Raw genomic sequence first — 24,744 nt, forward strand, 5'->3', positions numbered from 1 at the left:
CTTAGGTTCTCCTTCAGCACTTCCTATAATCAAGGAAGAAACAAGGATGCTTCCAGAAAGTCAGGAGTCAGATCTCAGATGGCTTCAATCACTATCCAGTGCTGTCTTTCAGGCATAGACCTTTGTCCTCTTCTAAAATAAGGTAGCTCCTAGATAACATACCTCAGTTAGTAACTAAAATCAGCTGAAGAGAATCCATTAACTGACCTGCTCAAAGATAACTAAGAATTATTACAGAACAGCAGCATTAACTGAACTTAAAGTCAGTAAGTCCCAGCCACCGCACTGTATTAGCTGCAAGTCCAATATCAAGATCACTGACCTTGGCAAGATCAAGCCTTGAGCTGCAGCTTTGACATCTGTGTTGCCACAGGGTCCAATTCCATTCAATCCTACCTTCTCAGGCTACGCCCATGAAAAGTCATTATCATTCTTCTTGCAGGTCAGTGAAGTTACACAGGTAAGAGACAAATAAAGTTTTATCATTTATTTGTGTACAGTTTCTGCTGCTCTATCTCACCTGAAAGCTACTGAGAGCCATTTTATAAAAGTGTTCCTAAATCAGAGATACTTCTGAAACAACTCAGAGCACATACAGCAAGTTATAAACGTGGCCATTTGACTCGTTTATAGGGAAACATCACTTTGATCTTCTTTTCCTACACTCTGTTCAAAGACCTAATGGAAAGAAGCCAAAAAGTCACAGGTTCTTCTTCCCGTGACTTCTATGGTTGGTAAATTTTCAAAGCATGCACTGCTTCAAGCTGGTTGCATTGTGGGTCTACCATCATCCCCTACAGATGTGCCAGGTACTCTAACATCCTTCCACTGAACTCTTCACTTCCATTATCTTTTGTTTCCTCACAACTTCATTCTCCTGTGATGAACTGTCAGCTAGTGAAATGGAAACGCACATTGACCTATCCTACACCAGGACATTAATCACTTGAATGTCACTAACATAAAAATGTTCTTGAGTTCATCTACCCACGGAGAATTTTCTCTAAGTAGTTATCACATACAGACATCTTCAAAAGTTACCTGAGAAACCTCTTAATTTCCTAAAATATCATTCCAATAAACCTGATCCAGATGCTGTCTTTATAGACATTGCTAACGCTATCAGTTTTTAATCAAAATGGAACTGATTGAATTAATGGCCTTAATTAACAATAAAGGTTCTTTGAATCACAAGATGTCTCTTTCAGATCAAAGTGGCACAGAAAGAGTGAGTTCAAATCTATTCCCATGTATCCAGGGTCCTTCTTTAGGATTCTTACTCTTTTTCCACAGCTCAAGATGTTGGCACTTCATGAATCAATCTCAAAGGATATTAAAAGCAGCAGGAATAGCCTACAATGAGCCAGAAGGTTCCTTCACAAAAAAAGAATGTTAAGTTTGCCAAGGAAAGCACTAAAAAAGTAATAAGGAAATCCAGACTTAAACTTAATTCCTCCCCACATACATATGCATTAAGATACAGCCTTTAATGACATATTATTTCTTCCAGAGAACTTCTGCCTAAGGCTGACAGAATGGACAGCTGCTCACCATTTCTTTATCATTATGTATAACCCTATGCATTAATTCAAGACACAATATTTAAGTGTAGCAATGAATTATTAAAATTCTGATAAACTTTTTATGCAGTTTATCATGATACTATACAGAACACTTCAGAAATATTAATACACTTACTTACACAACACTTTCTGGAACAGAATTTTCTGTAATTTTAAAAGGGTGAACTGCAGCACAGCAGAATCGGTAACTACACTCTCAGAAGCATCTCCTAATACAGATGCCTAATTTAGAAAACCTGTGGCCTGGTTTTCTGAAGAATACAGTATTAGTGTAAGTTCTGAGCAAATCTCTTGCTTACATTAGGGACAGCTATTAAAAAAAATATGAAAGCATAAAAAAAAGCAGAGTTTTGTTAAGCACAGAGCTAACTCTGACAGGAACAAGAACAGAATATAATTCCCCAGAGTGTTACTAAACTCCTTTTTATCTTTCTATAATCTTTGCTCCTTCCATGAGATACAAGTTAACCTGCAAACTTATCCAGCACGTCTGGCTACAGCAAGTAAAGATAAAGGGGGGGTTCAGAAAATGGAGTCCCGAATGCCAATGCAAGTTTTTGAGAGGTAACATACGATGCTTAGAACCAGATATCCTCTGCCTATCTTCCTTCTGTAGTTTGCATTTGGCTCATGAGGACAATCTTGTGGTCTTTGAAGGGCTATTAAAAATACGTTCTAGGATGCTGTCACCAACACTGAGTATGAAAAACAGCGACAGCCACAGAGGTTGCTTATACTCAAAAATGCCAAAGTTCCTCTCTGTATAGATTCAGAAGTTAAACCCATGCTGAGCCTGTTACATCTACACACCTTCCAGCTTCTGTAACAAATGAAGAAGTCCACAGACAATAACCTCCTTCAGTATAAAAACTGGGATTTTTTCCCAGGAAGCTATCCATCCTGTGTACGAAATGAGACAGCAGTCCCGTAGATAACCACCTGTTCCTTAACCCTTGTCATGCCCCGAGATTGCTTCCTCCTCCTTTTCTGCATGAAACAGAATAGAGGAAGGAGGCATTCTGAGAGTGTGCAAGAGCCTCTGTGGCTCCGCAGCTTTTGCCCTGGAAACTGGGCCCATGATGGCTTATGACAGTTAAAGAGGAACACACCCAAGAAAATCCGTATGCAGCTCTGGTATCTAAGAGGCAGTGTGCTCCACAAAGACAAGATTCTCAGAATAATACTGCTGCCACCCTCTCAATTCTGCATTAAGAATAGACGAAACCCAATTTTCAGACTTAGAAGTCTGGCAACTTTGAGTAGATTTTTCATGCAATTAGACCAAAAGCTATATGGCTTAAAAAAATATTTTTATCCCCTTTTTTATGTGCCTTGTTTTAATGCAGGGACATGTTTGCAGGAGTTATCTGCAGTCATGAATCTTATTTAGTAAAAATGAATACCAGCATTCATACAACACCATCACTTCAGAAAGAGAGATTAAGGAAAACACCCTCTATCTTCACCTCTAACAGTGAAAAATCACAGGATTTAACTCAACTAGTGCTGCTCATGGAAATTATTCTAGCTGGCTAGAACTCAGAATTTCTAGCTGGCTTTGTTCTCAGAAACAAACTGAACCACTTCACAGAAACTGTCCCAAATCAGTCAGAAAACATGCAGCACGGAAAACTTCAGCTAAAACTGTTACAGCTTAAGAAAGTAACATTTTAAAAGGATATTACAGTGAAAACTGTTGAACACTTAATCTAGATGTGATTTTCTGATATACAGATATCTGCCACTTTTTAGATAGAAGATTGTGATTAAACTCATTTTTTAAACTATCAATTCAAACCAAGAAAAAAAAAAAAACAATTTTACTGCACTTCCCTGACTTCTTTTTCAATATAACACTGATCCATTAGGAAATATCACATATGCAATGAATTAGACCACAGACCTTTCATCTCAAACTGCTTTGAAATCTTGCTTAGTAAACCCACTAGAGTTCATTTTTCCAATGAAGAATGATTTCTTCACTAAGTTTTCACGTTGTGAGTATACCATGTGGTTTGCATTTTCTGTTTCTTCAAAACAGTTTCCCAAAAGCTCACACTGTTTGATTTCATTTTCAGTTAAGAGGAGCTAAAATCTGAAATGTGGTAACACAAATTCAAAATTACAAGGTTGGGGGGGCGGGGGGTGGGGTGGGGTGTCATATTGACCCTGTACTTATGTAGAGTGCTATTTACTTTTGTGCCATGTTAGTATAGAATTTAAATCTCAATACAAACCCAAGTATATTTCTTCAAAGATTATTAGAAATTAACAAAATCACAGGCTGGCAACCCAAAACTCACTTTCTAAGAGGGTGGAAGGTTGGACTGACATATATTAGAGTAACAGCTTTTGACAACCAAATCCACAAAACGGAGCACAGGTAGCAGAAGAGAGAGCTTTCCAGCTATGTCCTTTAACATTTAATGCACAGAAATATTAACTGTGCTTCATTATTTTTCAAGTTTTGGGGATTTTCTGTTGTGTGTCCAACTTCAGTCATGTACGTCCAGATTCATCCTACATAACTGAGGTATCTAAACATGGACCTTACTTGTCCAAGACTTTGATGATGGAAGAATAAAGGCCCTTTTGGAGTCAAAACATCACATCAATCTGAGTCACCCTCTGGAAGCATTTTTTACTCTTCTGTGATCATAGGAACATAGAATAATTTAGGTATATAAGATAAGATCCTAAGTTAGAGTTTGAATCTGGGCAAATGGGATGGATTCCCAAAAAGTGCTGACCACTTAACAGAAGCTACAGGCCCATCTACTCTTTGAAAAATAAGTCTATATGGGTTGAATTAATCTCACCTGTACTTACAATGCTATAATATCAACATCTATGTACAGATAAGTTGTCATTCTCACCATGGTCGAAGATACAGACACCACTTTCAGTTGAAACCCAGACAGCAAATCACCTCACTCTAAAGCAGACATCTACATTTGGTCACATGAATCACCCTCCTGAACACCAGAGACCATTAACTAGACCACCAATAACAATAACTGGAGCAATGATATTGACACTCCAAAATCAAGTGAGTTTTAAGCCCCAACCACCAGTAAGAACTAAAACTTCCAAACTATAGTCTACTAATGAAAATACTGTCTTTTCTTTCCACCACCTCCCTTTCATATCACATCACTCAGCTATATCGGGTGGAAAGAATACTAACATTCAGGACTACTCAGCATTAGTTGAAGACAGAAAGCACTACAAACTATTATTCGATAAAGCCATAGATGAAATGAACAACTGCTATGCTGACAAAACTTCCACCAAAACATCTGAGCGTCTGTCTCTGCCTCCAGAATCTCTGTGCAGGGCTACTGCAAGACACAGGGCAGAATAACTGAAAATTCTGGTTACATATTATTCCATTAGTTTTCACCCCCAAAGAAATAAGTAACCAAGGATAAATATATTTAAAATGCCTCTACTTGTAACAGCCAAATAATCTGGATTAAATGTACTTTGAATTATTTGAACACGTGGACTCAGATGAATTGTTTTAAACATCCTGCCGTGAAGGATGTTGAAATAGAATTATTTGCACTGCACCTATCACTTATAAACATAGACTAATTAGCAGAAAGAGAGAGAGATTTCCAAAATAACTTCAACTCTGACAGGGTCTAGCAGGGCCAATTTATATCTGGCATCCTGAACTAGCTCCCCTCTTCCAGCAAAAGAATATACAAATGCTGCAAAAGAAGAATTCATACAAAACTATTCTTTGCCTGTGAATAGCACTACAAATGTCCTCTTCATCAAATCTGTTTCCCTTCACAGGAAGGGAAATTGCATGGTAAAACGAGGTAGACTGAAGACACCTTACCAAGCAACCATGAATTGTCAGGTATATACAGAGCTATATACATGTGGGTTGATATCTTGATGAATGGCAAGACTCCTACTGAAATAAGTAGAACCAGGATTTCACTTGCAATACATAGGGCATGACACAGCGCCCACAGAGCAGAATTTGCTTCATTACAAAAGAGCTAGAATTTGATCAGCTAACAACTGCCAGTGTCTTGGCAGTTTTTCATGTACAGGTTCTACACTAAAATCCAATTTTTAATTTCAGAAAAGTCCACAGTCATAAAATAACGAACTACAAAAAGTCAAGAGAAACTAATAAGCACTGGTGACCCAAGGCTTCAATTTGACATACTCTTATTAAATGATAAATGAAGAGAGTAGGTGCAAGAGCCACAAAGTACAAAAAAGGTCAGAACATTCCTAAAGTTTAAGTGGGTTTGGAGCACTGTTACTTTGACTCAATATATAAAGTTAAGAGATCCATTTCAGGGTCTAGGTCAGGATCCAAAATTTTACAGGCGCTCAGAACAGTAGATTCAACTCCAACTTTACACATCTGTGCTACTGACAAAAGTGGATCCTTTTCCTCTTCCCAAATAAAACAAAAACAATATAAGTACTCTCCAAATAAACTATTTGCATTTTGTGACTTTCCTGAAAAATATTGCCTAAAGGCATGATTTTTACCTCAAACCAGTTCTGACATTACCGCACTACATGATCGTGTTTAAATGTCATCTGATGATTCCTATTAAAGTGCCACAGTTTCGTCACTATAGCTAATTTAATTCTAAATGAATTTTCAAAACCAAGACTAAAGTTCAATGGAAGCCTGAAGCTTTGAGGACTTGTGAAGCTTTGAGCCTGAAATATAGTGATATCCAACTTTAATCCGTGAAATAGCCAAGGCAACACCATGAATCTATGGTTCTTTGAATAACTGTGTAATGTAATAAAGTAAGACCTTCCAGACAGACATTGCGCTATAGGTGTTTCCAGACCAGCATTTGTCTTTCAAGACCAGTCAGCACCCTCCTTTCATCTCCAGACTGCTTCTGACACTCCAAAGGAAAAAAGAGAATATACTAATTCCATTGTGTCACACACAATTGGAAAAATTCCTTCTACTAGTTTGCTAACATTCCAAAGCGCAACACATTAGTCATATTTTCATATCGATTCTATAAGCTAATGAGCACCTCCAGTGAATTCCTGAGTACCATCATGTGATACTGATTTTGTATCAATGTTTTTTTTCCCTGGGTAAAAATGAAACAATAATTAATTCACATTACTATCTAATCAGTTGCAGATATTATTGTAAAAAAAAACCCACCAAACCTTGCAATTTTACACCAAGGAAGAAAATATTTTTCTACCCACATTATGATAAAAAAGGTAATTAAGTGCTATAGCTACTCCCATTTTACAGATGAACATATTAAATCTGAGAGGTTACCTAAGCATTCACATTTGCACATACAGCTGGAGAGACAATTAAAGAAAACAGGGAACCCTACTTAGAATTTCTTGCTCTTCTCATTAAAAAAGAAAATCCCTTTTCTCACTGAGATGGAATTACAAAAGGGCATGCTAAACAAATATGAGGGAAGACAGTTCCCTATTTCTGAACTCTTAATAGATTTCCTTCTGAAATTGTCAGTGGGATGATTATGAAAAACAGAAGCACAAACGCATTTAAAGCAGTATAAGCTCAATAGCATCTTTCATAAAAGACTGTCTTTTTGAACACCTATAAAAGATGGAAAATATAACTATTAGTCACTCTGCCAAATAAAACACGATTTATTTTTTAATAGTAAACTTTGTCATCTAGAAGACTAAGATTCAAAGATATACCATAAAGACATACCAGGATAGACACAAGAGACCCAGTCAAGAATAATCACAAACTCATGTAATGTCACATCAGCTTTTCCAAGAGGCACAGGCTTTACACTTACGTTAGGCATGTGCTGCTCCCTTTGGCTATTAGTGCCAAAGCGTGTCACGTAGAAATTCACTGAACAAGCATTATTGCAAGACGCTGTCTCCAGAAAATGTGGAGCCTTTTCTAGTTGTGCTACCCATACTGTGTATGACTCAAGTCCAAAACCCAAATTACAGCTACACACATGGAGAAGCATCTTTTCCATCTAAACAGTTCAATACTGCACACCTGGAGGTGTGAAACATCAAGTTTCAGAGCACCCACCAGAAGAGCAAAGCAGATAAAGAAATCCTAAATTAAAGTCATCGTTAAAAATGCAGAAATGTGAGGAATGACAACCTAAAGTTACTAGGAAGTATGACAAAAGTGTAATACAAATTGTTCCTCTACAAGTTTTTGCATAAATCTGTTGCAAAACTGAAACCCTCATGAGTTTTCAGGCTAATACTATTCACAAGCAGGTATTCACCCTCACTAAGGGGCAGCCAAATTCAATCTCCTTCTTCCCCTGATGTTCTGATCAGCGAAAATTAACAGGTACTAAGAAGTCAATAACATATTACCTTCTCCACAGTAGTTATTTATTGTATTTGCTACTCTTTATTTCATGCCAGCAGAGTGATAAGTCATTTGATTCTACAGAGCAGAAACAAACATTCTGGCTCTTTCTACAGAGATATGACATTAAAAAGAAAAAACCACCACATCAAGTCATGCAAAAATGAATCAGGTTTAAAAGAATAAAGGTGGATAAGGCATAATTACTTTCTCCACCAGCACATACACACTACCAACCGAGCAAATGCTGGAGATGAGTGTATGTAACAAACATGTTATAACAGCCCAGTAAATACAGGCCACTGGTTGACTAGGTTTCACTGTCTCAACACAAGTCTAATGGCATTGTACAATGATTGACAGGGTAGTTCAGCTGCAGACAACAAGAATTAAAATCATTAATTAAATCAGAAAACAGTTGGGCCTCACTCCATACCCACTGATGGCAACAGGAATGTTCTACCTGGTTACAATGGGCATTGGAGTGGGAGACATTACAGTAGGCCTGCACCCCACCTGTCCAACTATTTCTCCTCAATATACAATACATCACTACTACAAGAATGCATTCTGCATCCCAGGCGCTGACAAAAAACCATAGCAGCTGTGTACTTCTATACCCATTTTGTTCAAGCCTGAATCCTTTTTTCCATCAACACATCCATATACACTCCCCAATATATTTCTGCTCATTTTGTCACTCCAGTTCTAGTCCCAGCTTCCCGAGATGTTTCCTTACACCACCTTGATCCTTCCTCAGTGTTTCTCTCCCAAGGTTCTTGTCTTTCTGCAAACCCTCATCCTCACTTTTTCCTTTACACCACCTTCCATAGTCATTCTTCCCCCAATTACTCTTCTTCCTCCTTACCCAGAAAGCCTGATTCTCCCTCCCACCTGTCCCCAAACTGATTCTTGTCCTTGCCATCGTTCAGACCACACTTTCCTGCACCATTCTCCTTTTGTCCATTTCACTCCCCACCTTAAGCTCCAGCTTTGTCCTTTCTTTATTCCAATTAGGCAGTTTCCTCTTCCAGAAATCTCCCCTGCAGCTAAGGAAGGGGTTGGAGCATAGAGAGCACAAGGATGGACACGGTCCCTACCCACAGCTCTTATGCTTTGCCCGGGTCAGACTTCTGCAGTGAAGATCTGTAATTGCAAGGAAAGTAGAGCTCACCCTGCCATGGCATATACCCAGTGCACAGCAATTTTCATAGAATTTAGCTGCAAGGACACATCAAGTCTTTCCTTGTCATAAGCAAATTCATTCTTTCTAATGTTGCTAACTTGACATCCCATCAAATCAACCATGGACTGTTTTCTCAGCAATCTCACAAGTCTCCTCCTGGCAAGTTTCATCAGGCTATCAGTGCTTCTCAAAGAAGAGGTCAGCAACTATTTTTAAACAAAGGAAAATCCACAGTTTCCCCCACACACACACTAGCTCTGTTCTTGTAAGCCACTGAACTCTTGGCTGAAGTTTTGGAAAAGAAAAAAAATGTGTTCAATCTGAGGCAGATGCTTTGGCATGGAATATTTTAGCTGAAACAGTTAATGGTTGGGGAATTTATAAGAAACTAAAACCAAACTCTTTTAATGGCAATTCTAATAAGAAGCAGTGCTACCAGTCCTGTTTGTAATAATAACGCAAGAAAGTTGGGGTTTGGGGCTTTTTTTTGGGGGGGGTGGTGGTAATGGTGTGTATTTTGGTTTGAGTTCAGGAAAATAGTTTTATCTTACGCATCAAAAAGTGCATTCTACCTGAATGAGGAAATGGTGATACATTAATGTAAGCCTCAATTTTATTTGTTTGAAATGATACAGAATCAGCAAAATGAGAACACACCCAATACAGAAATCAAAGCTGTGTAGTTTACTAAGTGCCTCTCATGTTCTCTAACCTCTCAGCGTTTAATATCCTGCATTGGATATATAATGTAAGCAACTCCCATAACAATCTTTTTTTTACTATAGTGTCCCATGAACAAATTAAAGCCATACCACCGCAGTGCTAGGCTGCAGTACCGTACTTGTTTAAGCTGTCCCTCCCCCACTTGGGCCGATCCTCTTTTTTGCTTATACAAGCAGTAAGTTGATCCCAAGGTGATACAAACTTACCCTTTATAAAAAAAAAAAAGGTATTTTGTGTGCTTTATCTGCCTGAAGCAGCTTACAGAGGAATTAGAGGCATGCCAGAGCTGGCACAAAAACAGGGTTGCTCAGTTTGGGAGAGGGCAGAAACCTGGCAGCATCAATTTACATTGGCTCAAGCTGGTAAGGAACTGCACCCTCAGGCAATACAACTGGTTGGAAAATGGAATTTCACAAGGACAGAAATTAACATTTTGACATGTTTTCATTCTCATTCAGAAGAAAAAAAAATTAAATTGTTACATAAAGTTAGAATGCTTTTGAAAAGTCATTTGGAATGACAAATCTTTTCATAGGAGTTACAAAGAGCTGGTTCATTTTTTTAATATCAAAACAATATTATAGAAAAATACTAATGATGTGTTCTATAGAGTATCTTTGCTATTATCTGTTTGTATTTGAATACATTTACTAGAAGTCAAAATGATAATTCTAGGTGAAATAGTTAACTTCACAAAAAATATTACATTAAGTAAATTTTAGATGCAAGCACAATTTAAAAAGTAAATCATTTTGTAAGTTGTAACAGTTTCAAAAATATTTTCAAATGAAGAACTGCTCAGTTGAAAAGATTTATCAAGCAGAAAAATACAGCAATTACAAAAGTAATAAAACATTAGATGCATTGGTGGATATATTTCAACATCTATACTCCGTGATTGCATGTTGCAGTTAACGAGCAGAATCTAGTGGACCAACCCCTCTGTTGCATCAGTATCATGGGATATCAGCTTTCCTTTTATTTACTCAAGATTTCCTTTTCATGCACAGAGAAACTGACTTTTAGATGTACTCAGGAGACCATTAAGGATTTGTTCCATCCAAAAGCATAAACTTTTTTCAAAGTCTTTTTTCATAATTAAGCAAGCTTCCCCCCCTTTATATTCTTATTTAACTTCAAAGTTTTCATATAAATGTCAAATTCCTAACCACTGTTTTGGGGCTTAGTGTTTGCTTCGTAATATTGAAAAGGGCAATTCACTTAGAGTCTCCCCTTCCAGCAGGTTTGCGTTTCCTGATCTTAAGGAGGAACATACAACTAAAACACCAAACGCACAAATTCTGGTAGCAACAGACATGAATGTATGTGATAAATTTATTAAAATTTCACACTGTCCTTCTACAAAATTGTAGATGTTTTATAACAATTGTAGAAGAAAATGGAAAATATTATGCGAGAAGAAACAATTAACAAAAAAAGGCGTTTGACCTTACACATACACGACACTTGTAACACTAGTGGATGGCAAAATCAGATTAAATTCTTACTGCAGTAAATAATAAGTGTCCACTTAAGGAGACTTTTCTAGCTGTTTACATCTGTCAAGCTGCTCAAACTGCACAGTTGTAGGACAACACTTTTGGTAATGACAGTGGAACTACTATTAGTATGATCTGTGTTATTCAAGCAAAAGAAGTGCCAGAAAAGGTTGTCTCCAAGCACAAAGTTACTGACCCAAGATGTCAGTGATGCAATCATAAGACATTAGCACATTTCTTAAGTGTAGTGGCAAAGAACCACTTAGTCAAAATGTACTTTTTTAGGGAAAAGTTTGCCTAATTGACCAGTGCTGCAAAGATGCCTGTAATTTTAGTGATGGGGATGACACTTTGTTTATGGAATTCAAGCTCAACAGATTAATATGCTTCAGAATAGCAAAGAAAATAGAAGAGTAGACTCACTGGGTCATTTCACTAGATACAGTTGAAAAGAAAAATGGTGACCTGAGGCTGTGCATTGACCCAAAAAAAATGTGAACAAATAGATAAAGAGAATATTTCCATTTGCTAACTAAAACAGACACAGGCACTACTGGACTGAAATTATTTCCAAAGCTAGATGCATCCGCAGGCTTTTACCAGATACCTCTAAGTGAGGAGACTACAGAAGCTATGAACTTTCAATGCACCATTTGTCCGTCCCTGTTTCAAAGGGGTCACATCTGTCACTAGAGCCTGAGCCAGTCCACAGAACACAAAACAGTACAACTGCTTGAAGAGCTGAACACTGTGAAACTGTTTTGCTAGGGTACTGAGTCTGTAAGGAAGACTGAATAAAATATAAAGGACTCAGGGCTGTAAGAGCAAGTCAGGACAAGAGTTTGAACTAGACAAAAGCAAGTTTTCTGGCCAGAAAGTTATTGCATATCATTATGAGGACAAAGCACTCAAATTTCAGCCAAACACCTTAAGTTAACACCTTATAGCATCACAAAATATTACCTGTATTTGTATCACTGTAGTGTTTAGATACTAAGCAAATAAAAAGGTCCTACTGGACAAAGTGGTCAAACTAGGATCAAGTCTTTCACCAACAAAATGACAGTCACAGTGGATAAGAGACAGGGAGAGAAAGAAGAAAATGACTGATGAAAACAGCAAGACAGCGGTATTCCTGACAGTAGAGGCAAGGTCTGACTCCTGCTACACAGCTTTCCTTTCATTAAGTCCTCTCCTCTTTAGTATCAAATCTACCTAGCATACAGTAAATGTCTCCTTCAAACTGGTGGACAAGTATTATTTTAAGTCAACCCACAATATGTGTTTGCTTTCTTTTGCATCCTCAGTTTAGCTTTTTAACATCCATGTTAGATGATTTTCAATTACTGTCCTTACACACTTAAGTTCTCTCAACTTGTTGCCTTTTTACTTTTACATCTTTTATCATAATATACTCTTTGTCTCTCCCACAATAGCTAGGACACATCTAGTGTGTCCAGATGTGAACTACTGCCAAAAACTCAGTGTGGCAGCACAAACTGCCATGCAGCATATGAGTAAATCAAAGGGTTTACCAAAGCCTTGAAGAAAATGGGGATTCAGCACAAATCTCTGACACCTCTTCAATGGCGTGATGATACTCTGAAGATTTCAAACTTTCATTTACTTATTTGTCTCTTGACTAACTGCCTTAAATAGGCCTGACCCTCACCACAGTTACAAACAACAGCTCAGAGATTTACTACAGAGGGGCATTACCTCGAAAACCCTACCCAGGAAAGTTTGTATACCAACACCTCTAGCAAATTTGCCATTATTCATAGAGTTTCCAGCTATTCCTTACAAGCCTCCTTTCCAGTGGTGCTGAACTGCTTTGTCAGTAGAGTTTAAAAAGAAAAACGCGGAACTAAATCCTAATTCTCAATAAAATCCCTATCCTTTCATCTCAGTGACCACAGTTTGTCAATACTTACTAATATTTAGCCATTTAAGAAGACATAATGGTGTGCTGTTTATTACTTCTTTTCATACAAATACTTCGTTCCCCAATGCAAGAGCCAGACATGTATTTATGCATTAGAAAAGCGATTACAGGTATGACATTTTATATCACACAGTCACGCATTTAGAAGCATGCTTGAACAGATATTTATAATACCTAGTAAAATATCCAGCAGTTGTAAGTACAGTGTCTAATAAACTTCAAGATCTACTACCAAATATGAAAACAAAGTAAATTAGAATATTAATAGCACTATCTCCATTTTTAAAGTGTTATATCCAAAAGAGAGATTAGCCACTTATAAAACTCCATGCAGTTATAATTTCACATAATGGAAGTCCCTGCTGGGTTCTTGGCTAGCACTAACGCAATGAAATTAAGAAAAAGAAAATTTAGGAAGTTTTCCATAACACTAGGATATGCCATGCTATTGAACTTTCAAAATAAGATATTAAAAAACTCACTGCTTGAACAATTTAAAATTGGAATGAAACAACATTCAAAACAAAGAGCCTCAATCAGTTTCCACATCAGTGTAACTAAAACAAGGGCGTATCGCATGATTGTGGTATAAAGAAGAGCAGAACCAAAGCAGGTGCTACACCAACCTATGGATCCACAACTGTGTTTGCATTTGTGTTCAAACACTACTTAAGTACCTAAAATTCTGGTAACTCTATGCACCTTTAACATCTGCTCATGTTCAATACTTTCTTGCACATATGTACTTCTTGTGCAAGCGAATCAATCCTCTAGCTGTGCATCCTTAAACTCTTTTTTAGGACTTACTAGATTCTGTATTTCCAGTTTCTATGATTCTTGTTTTAGCTCACAGCTAATATGAAGCTGAGGATTCCCAGTTATTTATGCATTATACAATAAAGTAAATCTGTACACTTGTGTTTGCATTTATGCTCTGATTCAAAAAAATAAGTTTAAAAAAAAAAATCTTACTTCAAGCTCACAAATACCTCCTATTGGCTATAAAGAAGCTTAAGCACATGCATTAGCACTTTGCTGAAAAGAGGTCATTTCCTGAAAGGAATATATATACACTCGGGATTTACTTATGTAAATATGATTTCACACACACACACTCCACCTAGGGAACAGGCATCCAATAATTAGTATGTAAAACATGTGCTTGTACCTAAATGCAAGAGCACTTTTGCACGCTGACTTTTTATACATCCTGGTCTGACTAGAGGCATGGCTTAAATTAAATGCCAAGCTTCTTTCCTGAGATTGAATGAATTAACATTATTAGCCAGATAATAACCACAGCATAATGGCACACTGAAGCCCAAGGCAACATTTCAGGAGAATTTTCTTAGAAATTCAGGCCTGATAGGAGATGCTAATGAGTTCAGAGAAGTAAATATAGCTCTTTAAATAGCAAACGACAACTTGTCTATAATAGTAAGTTTCTCAACACATTTACAAACGTTTTCGCTTGCGAGCTATAAAGTGACTTTCATTTAGCTGGACTTTAGCTCTCAAGAACAATCACTATCCTAACACACCAACAAAAAGAGTGCAAATACACAAGGGGAGCGCAAATGAAATGCTTGTTAAGGCCTCACAAGGAAACCATACAAACACCTTCTTTAATAAGTTTAATTAACCGGCTCTTTTCTAAATCATACTGTACCCAGCAATGCTGAGAGGCAAATTCCCTGCTCTGAAGCTCTGCTTTTCTTCCCTGAAGGAAAGTAATATTTTCTCTTTTATTCTCAAAGAGCACAGCCCAGAAACCCCCAGCAGCTGCCGCTAGCTGTGGCACCACTACTGACTTTTTTTTACAGCATGGCTGAGTCAACGCTGACCCAGGTTCCAGCAGAGAGAAACGGCTTAACGAGGTTGGGTTGTTTATAACCTCTCACTGTAGCACTTTCTCCCACCCTTAAGCAGCAGCACAACCTACATATTTCTCTTATAAATTTTCAGATAGAAAATGCCCATATATCGGTGCCTAACTCAATGTATTAAGTCTAATGCAAACACTTATTGGAGAAGATGCATCTGTGACTGTCAAAGCTGCATGGCAGAAGAGACACGCTGCTCCAGAAAAATGCCAGACCCTCTTTACAAGTCTTAATCTCGTGCAGTCTCTGAAGGTGAGCACGAGGCTAATATAGTTCTCACCTCCAGACTGCAGCAATCAGAACAGAAACCTGTATTTTAGATTCTTCACATCAGCACTTTCAGAGCACATAGAGTCACTGGGATGTCCATTAATTTTAATGTACTATATTAAAATGACCGGCATTAAGAGGCCATGCAATTTTCTGCCAAGTACTTTGTTTTCCCTACCGATCAGGGTGGGAAAAGTCCCTTTACGAATTGCTACTGATTCCGGCCTTGCTTCACTCTTGAGATACTTCTGTATCTCTCACGGCTGCCTCTACAACCAACTACCCTGGGAGAGAGGTGGGCAGGACTGGATCAAACTAAACAGTGAAGAGTCTTTTATTAGTAATCTTCTTATGTCAGTCAAACAGCACCACTAATACCAACGGGATAAAAGGCAAAATTATTATCCTAGGGATGGCAACAACAGGAGGAATTGCAGAGAGCTTAACAAGTTTCCATCCCCCGCAATGGGGGAGAAGGATATGTTTTTAGAAAATATCCACAACTACCACAGTCTGAACAAGAAAACAAGGAGTGTTGAGACATGGCAGTCACCTACTATTCTGCACAGAAGTCCCTGTTTGGATCATGCACGATTTGCATTCCTGAATCACTTTAGAGAAGATTTGCCTTTGTCAAAGGGGCTCTGTGATCACAGAAGTTCAGCGATGAGAAAAAAGAGCAGATCATTCAAATGACCTCTCTGCTAAGACAGACCTGTTCCTCAGCTGTCCCTTTAGTCAAGATAACAAGCATCTTGTCCAGCCCAGGTAACAAGGCTTCTATCCAGTCTCTAGAGCTACCACTGCCCAACTCCAATATAAATTAAAGGACGCTATTCCTAAACACTGTCATTGTACTCCCGGTGCCTCTTACAGCTTTCACTGCTCCCCATATTCCGTTCCAACTGGTACTGGGACACCCTTCCCCACAGAGAGGATCCCTTTAACACAACGCAATAATTAAGATGCATTTGTAAATATCATCATCGTTGAGGCAGAAAGAAACTTTCTCTGTTTCTCATTTTAGTCAAATACAAGCTTGCAAGGTTTCCTACCATTCAAATAAACAAGAAAGAATGCGGGGGGGGGGGGGGGGGGGGCGAAATTTTAAAACAGCAGAGAGAGACAGAGGCAGGATTTAAAGGAAAAGAAGAGGCGAGGGGAAAAGAAGGAGGAAGGAGTGATTTAGTCCACACGCCGCTACGGTGGAAAACAAGACGCTCGCTTAGGAAGGAGTTCAAGTCGCTGCCCGAGTAGCTGCGAACCAGCCCAGCGCAGACTGTCCGCGATCAACTGGTGACTCCGCTCGCTCCAACGGAGAGCAGCAGCCGGCTGCCCCCCCCGCTCCGCAGCCCCGCCAGCGCCCGGCGACAAGTGCCTCCCCGCTTACCTCCGCAGAGCAGGGCTCCGAGCAGCAGGCTGACAGCCGGGCAGCGGGGCCCGCCGCCCCGGGCAGCCCCCGCCATGCCGAGGAGACGGGGACACGTCCCGGGCACGGCTCCGGGGGGCTCCGCCGACGCCGCTAGCTCTCCCCGCCCGCCGCCCGCTGCGGGCGCGCCATCGCCGAGCTTCACACGCACACCTCGCTCCGGAGCGCCGCTCAGCCCCGCGGCGGGCTCCTGCCCATGCCGGCTCCGCTCCTTCCCCTCAGCCCCGCACGCTCGCGCCTTCCTTCTCCCCTCCGCGCCCTGCCCTAGCGCCGGCGGGGGCGGGCCGGGGGGGCAGCGCCCATGGCGGGCTGAGGCTGACGGGCGCCCCGGCACCGCCGCGCTCCCCGGGCAAAACTTTTCAAGCGGGCGAGCAAAGGGCGGGGAAGGTCCCGGAGCCGGCGGGGCTGGGTCGTCCCCAGCTAAGCCCGAGCGCCCTCCGCTGCAGCTCCAGCCGGCTCCGCTTCCCGTGCCTTTATCTCGGGGCCGCCGGCAGACGCGCGCACACACACTTTTCCCTCAGAGGAGGGAGGAGGGGGAAGGGAGGGGGGACCGTTGAGCTCGAGCCGGCGGCCGTTGGCGCTCGCGGCGGGGGAGGGGGGCGGGGGGAGCCCTACCTACGGCCGCCCTCAGCGCGGGGCGGGAGGCGCTGAGGGGAAGAAGACCCTCGGGCAGCGGCTGAGGGGGGGGTGGGGGGGGGCGCTGCCCGGCACTGAGGGGCGGGAGCAGGACGCGGTGTCGGTCCCCTGGTGCTGAGCCCCCTGCGGGAGGAGGCTGGCGAGGTGAGACGCCCGGGCTGCGAACGGAGGAAGGACTTTTGCCAAGCCGACATGGCAGGAGAGAGGGGAGACCTGTCTCGGGGTGCGAGTTGGCCAGGTTGGGGGCCGCGGGTGGAGATCAGGAGAGGGGCGCGGGAATGAAGGGACAGCTGGCCCTGGGGAGTAGAGAAATTCCTCTCCGACATGAGGGACCATCACTGACCTCACCGCCCCATTTCTGCACTCCTGCTTTCTCAAGTCCTGCTGTAAAGCAACATATATTAAAAATAGAGAACCAAAAGAAAAAAGCCTTACCAAAACAGGAGACTTTATTGTGCGCATATGCTTCCCTTGAGAGAGAGGGAAGCCCGCTGCAAACCCTAAAACGAAGAAACAGCTTGACCCACCTGGATTTCACCCAGCTCCAGCCCTGTCATTGCCTCCTCATCTTCTTGTTTTTTCATTTCCTTTTGCACACTTCTTCAGTTCCATCTTCTAAACGTAATTCACAGGCCATATTTTTATTCCTATTCCTTTAATTTGATACTTAAGTATCCTGGGTAACTTCAGCTGGCATCTCTTCCTCCTTCCTGTGGCAAAAAATGTAAATATTTGTGGTCCAACAGTAACCATATTTTTAATAATCTTTGCTACAGCTGTGGCATACAGCAAGCAAGGTGCAGTTTAGTAAGAAGTATTGAGTATTTGAAGTATTTTAGTGCAAGAAGTATTGAGTGCAGAAACCACCTAAGCAGGGAAACAAACCCCCTTGCTCTATGACAAAGCAATGCCTTAAATAGTGACTTCTTTTCCAACCTGCTGCTTTTATTGTGAGAAATTAGGCTGTGATCCTTCAGGCAAATATTCACACCCAGTTCTCTATGGCTGGCTAATCAACCAAAATCAGTGAGGTTCTCTCCATCTGTGGTCAGTTACTGAAACAGGTGTCAAAGTTTATCATTAGATATTACCCTAAATAAAATGAGTAAAACATATTTTGGCTGATTCTAAAAAGCCTATTGTTCATGCAAGACGTTATTCCCAGTTTGATAAGTCAAGTGAAGAAAGACTCCCATAGCATAGAGATTTCTGATGAGGAACTGCAGAGAACTTTGTCAGGAGTATGCTTTGTACTGTCATGGGTTACATGATTTTATTGTCAGTAGCAGCTAATTCAAATGTGGAAAAAGCAGAAAGAGGATATATGGATGCAATTTTAACATAATTTTTCTCACAAGAATGTAAAGAAGCATTTCTCAGTGAAAAACTCATTCAAAAATGTGGAACAGCTTTAGTTTCTTCTGCTTGATTATAAACTCTGCTAGACGCTACAAATACTTGTTAGATGAGCTTAAACATAAGAATCCAGCAGTCAACAGTAAAACACAGGAGCTAACAAACATTTATGTCCTGCACTTGAATTTGTAGATAATGTGTGTATACAATCCATCTCATTTATCAGAGAAAGCAGATACAGTGAAGACAAATGCTACTTATTTCCAATGCAATTTTTACTAAGGGACCAAACCCCAATCCTATCATCGTTCATAAACTACCAATATTTGTCATCTTTGAATTGTGAAGAAAATTTCAATATGATGTAAATTAGATGGAACATGAGATAATTTGGAAATACTGACAAGTGGAATATGTCCTGTTTATCAAATCCAAACAGGTGTATATGATATTTGCATAACATGCTCTGAAGAAAGTTACTATGTTGCACATAGAACCCATTAGCAGAGACTTTCATGGCTAAGAAGTCAGATAACAAGGTGATAAATAACTTAAAGAAGTCTGGGCAGACTTGTCATCGTAGATACAATATTTCAGTACCAGAATTTTCAGTAGAAGCTATGCCTAAGATGATTTGTTTAGGCTAGCATTTTCAAAGGAAACCAAAGGAGTTAAATACACAAATCACACTCAAATTCAAAGAACCTGGCTTAATTTATTTCCTAATGCATTATAACGAAAATATGAGTTGCTGTGAACAATTTATAACAACAGTACAATTAACACCAAGCACAAAACCAGACAAGGGGTGTGTCTGAAGGCAAGGGAGAGTATATATGGAGTCCTGAAAAAGGAAACCGTAACATTAAGATTAAAAAATATGGAAAATGTTATTACCTACCTTTGATACAGTCCAAATTATGTCTCTAAGCATGTAAGCGAAGGCATTCTGTATATGTTAAATTATATGTAATCCTGAATCTGTTTGGATTTTTTTGATGTTTTATTGCTCCAGAGTGGTTTTGTATGTTTAAAGTTAGATTCTGACATTTTATTCATGTTGATTATTATGCTACTCCTCAGATTATCCGGTTGAAGTCAAGTAGGTTAGTTTGCAGAAACTATATTACATGAGTGGATATGAATTTAGTCCTAAGAATTCAATTTTGTTCTCATTAAAGTTCATGGAAATTTTATGCCCAAGTCCAGGTCTTACCTTGTCAAAGGGTTACTCAAGTGAGTAAGGAGAATTGGTTAGGTATTTTTGTTTCCAGTGATTTTTACCGCTAGCTTAGACCTAGACTTCAGCACATCCTAGTAATGATGTGTCAAGGTGTTTGTCCTGAATATAGGGAATGAATAGTATGAACTTCATTTTGAATAGTATGTAACTTAATTTTGTCTCAACTGAATTTGTCACAACATAGATTTTGTCATAACTTTTTTGTTTTCTACTTGTAGTAAATATTTCATCAACAGATACTTTTAATGTAGTTACATGACTTTGTTTCTCCAAAGGAATCTCAGGAGTTTAAGTTTTGAAGTCTTTATAGGCTCTTGTGACTTGTAATAGGCAAAAATGAAATTTTCAGTCTTACATGTAGCATATTCCCTGCAGTAAGTGTAAGGAAATGAGGAACATTCTCAGAAACAAATAGAGTGACAGTGGGCCAAAGTTGACTTCTTAGGGTCCGTCAGCCTCCTAAAATTTTCAAAATTACCGTCCAGTGTACGTTAGGTTGAAAATGCAACCTACATTGAGGTCTCTCACAACCCCCTCTTTATATTTTGGCAGCCGCAATGTTGAAGTCACATGCCAATTCACTGACCCAATGCTAAAAACTGAAAGCAGAAAAAAAATCCATCAAATTAAAGCTCATATTGCCATGTGCAGATAACAATTGATAGCAGAACTCTCCAACCTGTATGCAGGCATTGAGGTATTTTGTACAATTTGTATTTTGTCGATGCACCTGTTGCATCCATGCAGAAGTTCTGTACAGTGAATATCTCTCCCCAACGTTTCTCAGGTGAAACCATAGTACAATAGGTACTTACAGCTATCCAAATTGCTATTTTTTGTTAGAGAATGAAAAAGCTATAAAGTTATCTTATACTGAGCATGGGGATATATAACATTCATCATAAAATTGAAAATAGTTGAAGTACAAGATTTTACACATTTTTTCCTTAATGTGAAAATGTGGTTTTTTTAAGGCAAAAAATAACAAATTTTGTGCTATGTAGACTTTCAATAACAAAAGAAAATCAAAAACCTGTCAGCCAACCCTAAGACTGGACTGGAAGCAAAAGTGTCTCAGAAGGAATAATCTGATAGAACTTTAGAAAACAGATGTTGGGATTGTGATGTTGCCAGCAGTTTAGCACTCATGGCATAAGTGAGTATAATAGACATTGCAGCCTGTAATCTTGATTTTAATCATTCTGTAATGAAAACTAGTCTGTGACCACTACTCTGTAATTTAGCCAAAAACATAGATTGTCCTTGATACATGTGAGTGGGTTTGGATGTGATCATTTAGCACTGACTATGTCTACTACTCAAAGGCCCATTTAACTTGTTCTGGTTTTGCCATGTATTGTTATCCTTGGCACTATATCATACAAATGACTCTGTCTTTCAGTATGACCTTAAACAAGTCACCTACTCTATCCCTCAATGTTCTTATATGTATAATGGGATAATGACACCAAATAGTTTCCTCAAGTGCATGGACACATAGAGGAAAAAAGCTACATACACATTCTACCATTCTTTAAAATTAATAGGACTAGGTGAATAAATAGCTTTCTCATTTAATGTATGCCTCTCTGCTCACATATTTGTAATTATTCAGAATTATACTTTTCTTAACTCGTTTTCTTTAAATATAGACTTTTAAATCCTTGGAATGTGATCGTGGCCAGGTCACTGCAAGTGTCCATACTGAAATTGCATTCTGTATTGTTCCATGTATACAAGATTCCAACAGAAAGAAAGGGACAGTGGTGCACCCCAAATTCTGCCCGAGATCTGAAGTCACATGAAGGAATAGAGTGAAAAAATGTTCAGCATTCAGTTTTATCCCATCCTTGTACGTGGGTGCATTATCATCTCTCTTCTGTCTTCTATGCTTTGTTTTGCAGTTAGGAGTATTGCCATTTAAAGTGATTTTATTATACTTCAGTGTCAGCATTTATCCTTGAAATAGAGATGTAACTTGTATCTCTTACAGTTATTCATTTGTGCTGCATGCAGACAGCATGGCATGGGTTTATATTCAGTACATCTGAAATGCCTTTTTCTACCATAGTGCCTGGCATTGTCATCTTTTTGGTTGACCAATGTTTTTAACAAGGCCTTAGGATCACAAGATACCATTATTTGCAAAAGGAACCAGCTCACCTAGCCACTGTGATCTTTCCTAATTATTATACTCATGACTGTAAGCAATGTACACATTATGTATCTATTGCATGGATCAAAAATTTGGGGTGCCATGGGTGCGTACCCTTCCGTTTTAGATCTGAAGATATGGCTTTTTTGACCAGAAGACCACTCCTCAAAATACAACTGAGTATGTAAAAACCCAGTAGATATTCAAATCACTGATACCAAAGGGATTAACTATGTGGCCTTCAGTCCTACCATTCGACACTGCTACCAAAATGAGATAAATTTTGGTAACAATGGAGATAAAATGCCATGTGGCTAACATGGTTTTAGGTATTTATTGTCTAGTTCTATTCACAGATAGTTTAGTAAAATAAGGGAAGTATCTTTCCTTTGACTCCTCCCTTTGCCAAATTTATCAATGAGAAGCTTCACGGAAACAGGTCCAGGAAAGCAACTACGAGGTAGAGGGCATATCGTTTAAAATGGTGCATTTGATAAAAAGCATGTAGGGATCTGTGAATCTTTTCAACATTTTAATTTCTGGTTGCAAAGGCTTCACCTGACACATCAGCTTTAGAAAAGTCAGGCCATTAGCTAGATGCAAATTTAATTTTCTGCACTTATATAAAAAAATTACTGTATGTGCATGCAAAAGCTTTTCCAAAATTTTCAATAACTGAAATTTTTGAAGAATCTGATCTTTTTTCCTCAATGTACTAAGGATCTCTGTAATAACACTAGCTGCACGGAGTCAGACCTAAGGTTCACCTAGCTCGTTTCTGACAGCGGCCAAAACCGCATGCCTTGGGAAGGGTACAGGAGGGCAAGTGTGCAGTGATAGTCCTTTCCCAGGCTCTGAAGATTTGAAGCGCAGAGAATTCCTGAGCCAACAATTGTATCTTTGTCTTTGATGGATTCCTCTCCCCTGAATTTCTCCAATTGTTTTTGAACCCATCTGTTTTTGAGCGTCCACAAATCTGGTATCTATTCTAAGGCCAAATACCAGTGTTTTTATACGCGAATAATGATGTCACGTTCCTTAATTTTTTTCATTCCAAAACTGTGATAACTATATTATAATGGTCAGGTTTTCAAGATGTCCATCCTTGTAGTAAATATTCAAATTACCAGTAACATTTGGGACTATTAGCTTCCAGAGACATAAAATGCAAATATAACTTCATCATTTGTGGAAAGCAAATGTGAGCAGAATTTGAACAGAGCCAAGACTAAGTATTTGTTTTCATATAGCAAACACTTACTGAAATCCCTGGCAGTACTTTTTTCATCTGTAATGTTTCTTCTCTTTGTTTTTTTGTTTTATCCAAATAGTATAACCCGAGACTACATAGTCTTGGGAAGAACCGTGATGGACTAATTATCATCTCTAGATTCTATTGCAGTAGAAATCTATGAACCAATAATGCCTGTCTTGTATAGCATTTTTCATGTGTGTATATTGTAGCATTTACATATATGAATAACCTTTGGAGCAATTAATCCACAAGCGTTTCTGATCCCTCTTATTCCTTCTCTTATATTTGGATGCATGAAGTAAAATAAATCGAGATATCATGATAAGCTTTAAATATGTATACCGTGAATCACTCTAGTATGTTTTCTGCAATGTGAATTAGTTGTCTTAATATGTACCTGCTAACTTAAGAAACAAAAATTCTGTCAGATACGATACATTTCAAAGGTGGTTGTCACTTTACTGCGGCATATTTTGATTTGCTTGAAGTTAAGGCTTTGAAATACTCAAGACAGATTTGTTGCAGGTTGCATTCTGAAAAAGGATAGCTACTTCAAAGTGCTGTGCCCAGGATAAATTGCTAATCCAGGTGAACCCCTTGACACTAGCTTGAGTTCAACCATTACTTTAAACACGTGGTAACAATTACTGGACTCTAAAGTTGTATTCAACATGCCAGATCTGTCGTGACTGTACATGTGAATGGTGATATAAATACCGTATTCTCGGACAATCATAACTGTGGTGACAGCATCTGGCCAGAAGTTAAGAGGAGTATCTTTTAAGGTGGATTTAAGCTCCAAGTTGTTCTGGGCGAGCTTTGTTCCCAGGTTTTGAATCGCGGGGAGCGTTCCAGTTTGGCGCTCGCTTTGCCGAAGGCGGTGGTTGCTTTTGCAGAGCGAGCAGTGCCCCCTCGTGCACCAGCCGGGGCTTCCTGCACCGCGCCGGAGGGAACGGCAGGAGCAGAGGGTAGGCTTGCTATTTCTTCCAGTGCATCTGGTACTCAAGAGCAATATGAAAGCGCCAAGTCTCATTAATGTGGCATACAGATAAACAATATTCGGATCATTCTCTGATCATGACGGATTATTTGGTCATAACAAGCATATTAGCCTTGCTTAATGAGTGGAACATGCCATTTCTTCCTAGCCATTGTCAGTCTTTCACACAGTACAATTAGCAGAGGTTCTCATTTAATTACCTAGCATAATAGGACCTGAAACGCTGAAATTCAAT

The 24,744-nt window shown here is 39.4% G+C and overlaps 1 protein-coding gene across 2 annotated transcripts in view; it reads right to left on the minus strand.

The window, feature by feature from the left end:
- LOC143167478 (transmembrane protein 132C-like) overlaps positions 1 to 16,917 on the minus strand; it is a 219,872-nt gene extending 202,955 nt beyond the window's left edge. For both annotated transcript variants that reach the window (XM_076352932.1, XM_076352931.1), the window contains exon 1: positions 16,826 to 16,917. In XM_076352932.1, coding sequence (XP_076209047.1) covers positions 16,826 to 16,901 — 76 coding nt within the window. In that variant the 5' untranslated portion in view covers positions 16,902 to 16,917. The remainder of the gene's footprint in view (positions 1 to 16,825) is intronic.
- Positions 16,918 to 24,744: the final 7,827 nt, after the last annotated feature.

Source organism: Aptenodytes patagonicus, chromosome 15 (assembly GCF_965638725.1).
Source record: "Aptenodytes patagonicus chromosome 15, bAptPat1.pri.cur, whole genome shotgun sequence".
NCBI classification, from domain to species: Eukaryota; Metazoa; Chordata; class Aves; order Sphenisciformes; family Spheniscidae; genus Aptenodytes; species Aptenodytes patagonicus.